General features: G+C 41.4%; 1 protein-coding gene across 3 annotated transcripts in view; it reads left to right on the forward strand.

Moving 5' to 3' along the window:
* Positions 1–8,252: 8,252 nt before the first annotated feature.
* Positions 8,253–9,810, forward strand: part of Nr5a2 (nuclear receptor subfamily 5 group A member 2) — a 136,294-nt gene continuing 134,736 nt past the window's right edge. The window contains exons 1-2 of one of the 3 annotated variants that reach the window (XM_010635386.1): positions 8,253–8,353; positions 8,444–8,592. In XM_010635386.1, the coding sequence (XP_010633688.1) occupies positions 8,529–8,592 (64 nt within the window). In that variant the 5' untranslated portion in view covers positions 8,253–8,353; positions 8,444–8,528. The other 2 variants (XM_010635387.1, XM_010635385.1) reach the window with 2 other exon arrangements.

The raw sequence follows: 9,810 nt of genomic DNA on the forward strand, positions 1-9,810 counted from the left end.
CACAGGGTAGCTCTGGAAGAATATCAATAACTGTCGGCCAAAGTATTACAAAAGAAACATGGAGAGCCGGGCTGGCTATGCAATTTACCACCGGAGCTGATGGGCGTACTTGACCTTATGTGACAAGCACTGAAGCTCAGTCTGGTCCAAGCTCCACAAAGAAAAAAAGGAAATCAGCTGTGTGCCTGGGCTCTGACTCTGGAGCCCTCACTAGCAGCTCCATTCTTCACCAGCGGATTGGCCTGGGGCTGATAATTTGACTTCCCAAACCTTCAGGTTTTTCACCCTTGAAATAAATCTGAGGGGCCGGGTGTGATGGCGCACACCTGTAATCTCAGCACTCGGGAGGCTGAGGCAGGAGGATCGCTGTGAGTTTGAGACCAGCCTGGGCTACATAGTGAGTTCCAGGTCAGTCTCAACTACATAGTGAGGCCCTGTCTAAAAAAAAAGAAATAATTCTGAGGGGCTGGGCATGGTGGTGAATTCCTGTGATCTCAGCACTCTGGTAGGCTGAGGCGGGAGGATCACAAGTTCAAGCTCAGCCTGGGCAACTTAGCTGTTCAGTAAGAACCTGTCTTAAAATTTTTTTTAAAAAAAATTTGTTTTAAAAGGGCTGGGGATACGGCTCAGTGTGAAGACCCTGGATTCAAACCCCAGTACTTAGAAAAAGTGGGGTGGGCTGAAAGTCTAGTTCCTTCATGGGAAAATTACCACCATCCATGATTAAATGAGACAAGCTGTATCAGAAGGTAGCTATCAAGCGCCCCGTTGAGAGGCGGGACCTGCACCCTCCCAGTCCAGATGTGCCCCTTCTCTCCGGCGGCGTCCCCAAGCGATCAGCTCCCCAGCATACACGGAGCCCCCGGCCAGTTTCATGGCTTCTGTTCTCTTTACACATCCTTCCCTTTTCACCTTCAGTTTCCTTAACGATCGAATCCCATTCCCCATGGTCCTTGTCTTTGTTCTCCCTGCTGTCTCAAAGAACTTTCCTCTCAGACCCGCCCTCTCTTCTGTCCCTCATCCGAACACTCACTGGGGACGGGGGATTTAGCTCAGTGGTTCCACTGCTTTGCCTCGCAAGCGCAAGGACCCGAGTTCGATCCCTGGTGACACAACAAACACAAACAAAAACAAACAAACAAGCAAAACTAATTAAGGTCAACCTCTTGCTGGGTGTCTACACAGCGTGGGCCACTTAGCTGGTGGTGGGGACAGACAGGTGAGGAGCTCACCTCTCGGTGAAGAAGGGAAGGGGCAAAGGAGCCATCGGAACACAGAGGGGCGGGCCAGGGGCTTCGCTCAGTGGCACTGCGCCCGCCACGCAATATCTTGAAAGTAAAACATAGATTTGAATCTATCAAACACTGTGCAGACTGATCAAATTATTTAAAGTTTCTTTTTGTGTTTTTTGAGACAGGACCTCATTATATAGTTCAGGCTAGCCTCCAACTCGTGCTGATCTTCCTGCCTCAGCCTACTGAGTGGTGGGAATAAATGCGCCACCGTGTATGGCAATTTCAAACTTCTGAGTGCATTTTCTGTCTTATGTAAAGAAGAAGTAAATAAAAGTTATTTTGAGGATTAAATAAGAGAACATATGCAAAGCACTTAGCAGATATGAACACATGCTAAATAAATGTAGAAATAATACATGAGTTTATAAATGTAAAAATAGGATGAGAAATTAGTCAAAAACCATATACCTGGGCCAGAGATGTAGCTCAGCTGTGCTGTGCCTGCCTGGCAAGTGTAAGGTCTGGAGTTTGATTCTCACTACTGAAAAAAAAATCATACATCTAACAGAGCTGTTCTAAATCTAATATATTCTAATTATTAAAATAAGTAAAATTTTCAGATAATACAAAATGCAAAAATGCACTAAATTTAAACATGCACAGTTAAGTTGTTTTTTGCTTTGTGTTTCTGGTGCTGGGAATTGAGCACAGGGCCCCAACCAAGCTAAACACATGCTCTGCCAATAAGCTGTACCTCCATCCTCCACAATTAAATTTTTTGATGTGGAAACTAATGAAAAAAGAATATGTAGTAGAAATTTTACACTTCCAAATTATTGATTTACCCATAAATTCAATTCTTCTCTTCTCTGAATTGTTAGGTGAATATAGGAAAATCGGACAGCTTGTGCACTTCTGAGACAAGCAAAAGGGCTGGGAAAATCTAGAATGTAAATATTCAATATCAAATATATAGCACTTGAGAGGATAACTTTTAGCCCCATAGAAACAAAAATAACAGGTAAAAAGTGAACCTATCTCTTTGAAACTCTTCAGCTTTGCTCTTTTATATAGGTAGTATAAAGAGAATTTTCTGTGTCCACCGTGTCTTTTAAAATTAATCCTTTCTGCTGGTGATTTAGCTCAGTGGTTCCAGTGCCTGCCTCGCAAGCACAAGGGCCCAAGTTTGATCACCCGCACCAAAAAAAAAAACACCAAAAAACAAAACAATAAATAAATAATAAAATTAATCCTTTCTGCCAGCATAGTGGCACCTACCTTTCTTCTTTTTTTTATCGTTTTATTCTTTCTTTAATAAACTGGAATACGTAACACATTAATTTATGCCTTTATATTATGCCTTCAGTCAGTAGATTGAGGGTTTTGCCTAAATTCAGATTCATGCATTAAGAAACTACTCCAATAACAAATATTAAAAATTCTGCTTTTCACTTTTATTAAACATTTTCTCACTTCACAAAGGACTAAGAAGTTTTTTTTTTAAAGCCTATTAAAAATCAGAAATGCAAATCACAATTGAGTTACAAAGCTCCACTTAAAATGTAGCCATACACAGTATTTCAGTCTAAAAAATATTTAATATTTGGATGACTGTTTTATTTACATGCTCTGCCAGATGTTAGGTGTGTTTAAATTTTTTTAAACTTACAGTAAAAGACACATTTCCATTAATCTCCCTCAAAATATTCTCTGTCGATTCGAACGCGCTGACCCCATCACTCTGGCCACTTTGTGAAGCACTCCTGTGAATCCTCTTTCATGAGTGTCTTTAGTTGCACTGTCGTGACTGCTTTGATACCCTGAATCAATTCAAAATGTTTCTCTTTCATGGTCATTTTGACTTTGGGGAAGAGCCAGGAAATCACAGCGCCAGATTCAGTGGACGAGGACACACCATGATGTTTGTACAAGCCTGCCTTTCCTTTGGACGGTGCTCACTGCAGTCTTGACTACATTTCCTAAGGACACTCAGGAAAGCCTGGGGTGGTGGTAATCCCAGTACTCGGGAGGCGGAGGCAGGAGGATCACTGTGAGTTCGAGACCAATCCAGGCTACGCGGTGAGTTCCAGGCCAATCTCAACTGCACAGTGAGACCCTGTCTCAAAAAAAGACACACATGAAAGAAAGCTCAGAGGACTGCACTGAATCAGAAAGTGGTAAGAACAATTTAGCAAGTGTGTTTGAAGTGAAGGAGAGAATTTTGAAGGGGGAAAAATGCCGAGTAATATCTTTGACTGTAATAAATCTTGCTAAATTTTCATATTCACTATAGTTCTTATCACTTCTTGTATAGCATTCAGCTTCATGAAGTAGGAATGTCTGAGATCTATTTTGTGATTCTGTATTTCAACAATAAAGATATGATTAAAAAAAGATATGATTCTTAGGGAAATCACTTTGGATACTTGGCCATTCCCTTTTTAAAACATTTTGAGCCTTTAGCGATTTGCTTAAATGTTTTTAAAAGCCTTCAACGGAAGCAAAGCAGCACTGAGTTTATATCATTTTTTTCTCTTTATGAATTATAAGCCATCAGACATAGATCATACAGCATGATAGTCATGGGGAACTCAGCACAAACCTAGCAGAGAATACAGTTTTAAACATTTCCACTGCCAAAATCTTGAGTAAGGCTCTGTTTAATTATTAGTGCTACAAAAAGTAGGTAATATTTACCTGGCCACCACAGTGCTGCATAAAAGTCACTTATCTTTCCAGCCATGTGCCACATTTCCCACCACTACTGAAAAGAACAAGCAGAAATCTTAATTTCCTCCTCTCTAAAATCCACCATCACACATAACTGGGCAGGGCAGAGGGTCATTAAGAAGCTGGTTAAAAAGATGAGTACCAGCCCTAGCCCAGGTCCTTTATAAAACCGGAGACAATAACATTTCTAGTGAAGGGTACAAGCAAAACTGCACCATTAAGCAACGACTTGGCATGGACAGACTGGCTCAGCATTTCTAAGCCTTCTGGACAATCTCACCAGTACCGGTGCGATCTATCCATTTGAGTGACGAGTGATATTCAGGTGCTGGTTCTTAGCCTAGATTACAAACGTACTTAAAGGGACTTTCTGGCATGTTCATGTAAGATGTTCACCATAGATCCAATCTGGCGAGAGTCTCAGCTCCTAGCACCTAAGTCACAATGCCTTGGAAGCTTGTATTCGAGAAGTTACAGCGACTGTAACTCATTAACTGAACCTTAACATTATCATGCAATATGGGTTCAGATGACATTGTTGAATACCTTTTGGATTTTGGCAAAGATGCCTTGGAGTCATTAGTTATCTGTCAATCATTTACAAATCTCTTCTGCAATCAGTTAGCAAATAGTGTTTTATCATTATAAACGTGTATTCTTGTACATATGAGTCACTAGGAGCGTTCTCCATGGTGGTACCTCATGGGTTCCATGGGCTAGGGAAGGAGTTTAAACCAGGATGCTGCCATGGAAAATGCTTGCACCTGCCAAAAGGAAGTGATCAAAACACACCTTGAGAGAGAAAATGAATTAGTGGACCTACATGGCATAATTTGCTTTCTGTGGCTGGGAGCTAAGTAACTTGTTCACTGTGGCCGAGGCTTGAGTCCCAAACACCTGTTATTTGAACCACATGTGAATGTTACTCTCATCTCTCTTTCAGAAAAACATGTTCCTTTCTCACAACCACTGACTACTCACTTCTATTAAATTAGCCTGGGTAGATAAGCTTCAAAAGAGCAAAGTAACTGATTAATATAATATTTCCTCAGCATACCAGTAAGGTTTAAAGGGAACTGAGTAAGAGACTGACAAACAACAAAGCATATTTTTTAAAGGTTCTGGCAGGAGTTATTGGGCAACCTAGGAGGGAGTTTGTTCCTCGACTATTTTTCTTTTTTTGTACATTTCCCAAAATAACTGCAGCTAATCAGAGGCAGATAACATAGCATTAATTCCAACATTTGTGCTATTACGTGTTTTGTTAACATATACAAAAGAAACGGAAGCAAGCAAATCCCTTTCTGATGCCACTAAGTTTCATGAATCTAAGGTACTTCTTTAGGGTACAGTTGTACCTGAGACTCAGACAGGGCTGGGATCCTACTCACACATGGCATCTGCCTTCTGAAATCCCGTTCAGAAGGCTGTGTCCCTTGCATAGATCTGAAGTCACACAGAAATACTAGATATTTTTCCTTTTTTTTTTTTTCAGTGCTGGAAACTGAACCCAGGGCTCTGCACATGCTAGGCAACTATTACATCCCCTGCCATAAACGATTGCTTTTGATGACTTCTACATGGGTAGTGGATACTACGTGCTCATATGGATAGATATGTACAGATTTATAGATATCTGTTGGTGTAGAGATATATAAACCTATACAAGAGTTACATAACCACATCTACGCAGATTATTTCTTACCAAAAGAAGCTACACACATACAAACCCATTTGTTTCATTTAAAAGAGGTATCAATATTAATATTATTCAAGAGTCCATTATTTTTATTTATAAAACACTCAAGGTTTAACGAGGCCAGGCACCCTCTACCCCAAGCAGGAGACAGACCAAGGAACAGCTCGCGAGCTTGCCAGGCCCTTGGCTGCCCTCCTACCTGCTGCGTCTTCTCGCCGTGCTTTTCACTTCACGTTCTCACGCTCCATCACGACCACACAGCCCAGTCTGCAGTCTGCACAGTTTCTCGTGGAACGAAATGAGCGCCTCAGCCACCACGCTGGGAGGATCTGACAGCCAATGCTCGTCTCTGAACTCAATGAAGCCCTGACAAATGCTCACTTGGCACTTGGGCGTGTATCAAAGACTACATATTCCAAAGTAGTAACATATATAAAATATGCTCAGAGAGATATAAGTCCCTTTGTCATTTCCATCTCAAATTAGAAAATTAGGCTCAATAGAAATGGCATTTTTCAAGACAGGGTTTCACTGTGTAGTTCAGGCTGACCACAGACTCACTATGTAGCCCAGCATGGCCTCGAACTCCCGGCGATCCTCCTGCCTCAGCCTCCCGAGTACTGGCATTACAGGCATGCACCACCACACCTGGCAAAAATGGTATTTTGAAACCCACTATATATTTAAAAGAAAACCCATCTAAGTAAATAATACCCAATGTAGCCTTAATGCAAAGTCGATTGCATTGGTTGTGTGTACACAAGAGCATACGGCTCAAGGGGAAAATCAGCATGTTTATTACCCAGCTCTGCCAACAGCCAGGATTACCAGTTATCTTAGTTGGTGAAAAGCAGCATCGATTTTTCTTCTTTAAGTATTGGAGATTGAACCTAGGGTCTTTGCATTGAGTTACATCCCCAATCCTTTAAAATAAAATTACTTTGAGACAGCACCGAGGTGAGTTTGTGTGCAAGTGGGGTTCAGAGCTAGCAGCCCAGCCCAAAGGTGCACAGGTGAGAGGGCTGCAGGGTGCTTGTCTCCCCTCCAGCTGGTCTGTCCACACAGAGCTTTAGTGTTCAGACACAACGCTCCACCTTTCAACTGAAGTAGAACGAGGCAAGAGGGGAAACAAAAACGTGACAGTCATCAGCGCTAAAAACAAAAGAAAAAGGATCACAAATTCCATGATTTAAAATTTTGGGCAATCTATTCTATGTATGGCGTGTGAAATTTTGTTAGAATAAATATCTGTAGATGGAGTTAACAATGATCTACACACATACAAACCCATTTGTTTAATTTAAAAGAGGTGTCAATATTAATATTATTCAAGCCAGGCATGGTGGAGCATGCCTGGAATCCCAGCACTCGGGAGGCCGAGGCAGGAGGATTGATGTGAGTTTGAGACCAGCCTGGGGTTCATAGTGAGTTCCAGGTCAGTCTCAACTACATAGTGAAACCCTGTCTCAAAAGAAAAAAACATACATATATATATATATAGTTCAAAACTGTTGGACACTGTGGTGCATGCCTGTAATCCCAGCACTTGGGGAGACTGAGGCAGAAAGATTAGCAGGAGTTTGAGGCCAGCCTGAAAAGCATAATGAAACCCCATCTTAAAAAAACGAAAAAAAATTTAAAAAGAAAAAAGGGCCCAATGGTAAAGCACTCCTGGGTTCAATGCCCAGCACTACTCCCAAAAGCATACTGTCACACAGTGTGGAAAAAGACATGCATTACTCTAAGAATCCAGATTTTATTACTTGGAAGGACAGTAAAAATATTCACCAAGAACTCGAAATTTCTTCAATTGTATGTGTAACAATTCTTTGTGGATCTAAGCAAAGAAGAATAACAAAAATTATGGAAAATGCCCAGCACATTCATCATTTTGCCAGCATTAATATCAAAGCATAAGTTTCACTTTATTAGGAAAAAGAAAGTAAATAATCAGTGCACAAACAAGCTAAGGATAATTCCTCATCTAAGGAGGAGGCACGGTTTTAGAAAGTCAGCTGAGGCCTGGTTGAGGCCTCGTGTGGTGGCACGTGCCTGTAATTCCAGCCATTTGGGAGACCAAAGCAGGAGGATCACAAGTTTGAGTCCCATCTGGGCAACATAGTGAGACTCTATTTTAAGATTAAAAAAAAAAAAACTCAGTTACCCAAACATGAATAAATAAATAGCCATGAGGTTGTAGTGTTTCATACCCTGGATCGTATTTGTGGCCATCAATTAAAGGATTAGTATCAGCCGATGTTATCATCAAAAACGTATTCACAGGGGGTCTAAGAGCTGTCTGTCCTTCTCCCTGAAAGAAGCAATGACATCAGGAGGGTATGTCACAATCCACAGTTTAGTTAGAGGCTTTAACCTGGTTTGGAGTTTTATTCCCTCAGCATGATCTTCTGACCCCTCAGTTTTACAACTCTCCACTCTGGGCGCTGCATAGCACCTCTCCTCTTTTGAGTTAATCATTTCTTGGCCATTATCTGCCAAGAGTTCTTATCTCCTCTGCTGTCACTTTATAACAGGGACCTCTTATCAACCTGCACAGGGTCATGTGACCAGTCAAAGCCTATCGCACGTTTCCATTCCTGTGATTAGAAACCATCATGAAACTGGTTACATGGTTTACAGCGGGTCACCAATGCTGGAGAGGGTACAGAGTCCAGGGAAAGACTTGCTCGTAACTTTCTGAATTCTGAATTTTTTTTAACTTTTTCTTAACTTTCACTAAGGCAATACGGGTTACTGTAGTCTGTGTTTGCTCCCCAAGGTCACAAAATATGACAAGCTGCTCTTTTTCTCATGCTCAATGATTTCTGCCTTAAGCCAAAGGACTGCCTATAATCTTACTAAGAATGTCTTCTAATTCCGATACTGGGGATATACGAGAATCTCTAAAGCACGGACTTACACCTATTGGTAAGTAGGAAGTTGCTCTATTTATCAACTAGTTATTATTCTGCTACAATATATGTGTAATTTAATCTCATGGATGGGTTTTGTATTTTAAGTACTACTTTTCCTACATAACAAACCCACACATGTGTCACACATTTATATGTCTTACAGTTCAAAAACAGTAAATGGGTATTTCAACATATATTATTCATTAAATCCAGTGTTTCTCATAATCTAGCAATCGCAGCCTTAACATTTCCCCGCAGTTTTTAATCAAGCATAAAAATCTAAGAGTTGAACAACTTGAAACAAGTTGATTGCACTGACCATCGGTCAAACTACCTTAGAAGAGGGTTTTTCAGTTGCAAAATTTCAAATAACATGACACCATGGTGTCTCATTCACTGTGGAAACCTGTAGAAAAAAAATTTACTCTTCTAATAAGTGAAAGTCAGGCAAGAAAAAAAAACTCAGACTATGATTAGAAGATTAGAAGAGTTACCATCTTTCCAATAATAAGCATGTCTTGTTTTCAGACACAAAATTAAGTACATAAAGTTTCTTCTTCTCTCCCTGTTTCTTCCTTTTTAAAAACTTTTTATTTTAATGTTAAAGGCCTCGCTGGGTATGGAACCCTCAGCCTGGAACAAGTGCCGTTCTAATGAGCTACGCCCTTAGCTTCAGAAACCACTTTTACATTTTTAAAAGGGCAGGGTTACAAACTTCGTTTTACCGCAAGACTAAGTTCAATTAATCCTAAAAGCGGGAGAGCTTCCCAGTGGCCTGTGGTGTCTGCTGGACATCGTGCCCTGCTTTCCTCTAGTTTTGAGCCTCTAAGCCCCGCCTGAGTCTCCCTCCCTGATCCCCGAACCCCAGGGGCCTGGAGCTCAGAGTTCCGACTGGCTCGGAACCAGAAGGAAAATCACGATGGTTTCCCCTTGTTCCCAGGTAGCCAACTGAATGCCGTGATTGCTTTTTTTTAATGGGCTAACTACACCCTAAAGTATATCAATAGAGGAAATGTGTACTAAAAAAAAGTTCTGTGCTTATGACAAAGAAAACACTGGAAAGGCATGCAGAGTGCAACACAGAACCCATTGCTCTGCGGGTAACAGCCGAAACACAGGTGCAAGAAGGGAGCCAGGAAAGACGCACGCAGAGGACTTCAGAGCTTTCTGGGCGCGCGCCGGGCAGCGTCCTCGCCGGCTGCGACTGAGCTCGGACCGGATCCCGCCGGCG

The sequence above is a fragment of the Fukomys damarensis genome, unplaced genomic scaffold (assembly GCF_012274545.1).
Source record: "Fukomys damarensis isolate Sample0158 unplaced genomic scaffold, DMR_v1.0_HiC HiC_scaffold_11, whole genome shotgun sequence".
NCBI classification, from domain to species: Eukaryota; Metazoa; Chordata; class Mammalia; order Rodentia; family Bathyergidae; genus Fukomys; species Fukomys damarensis.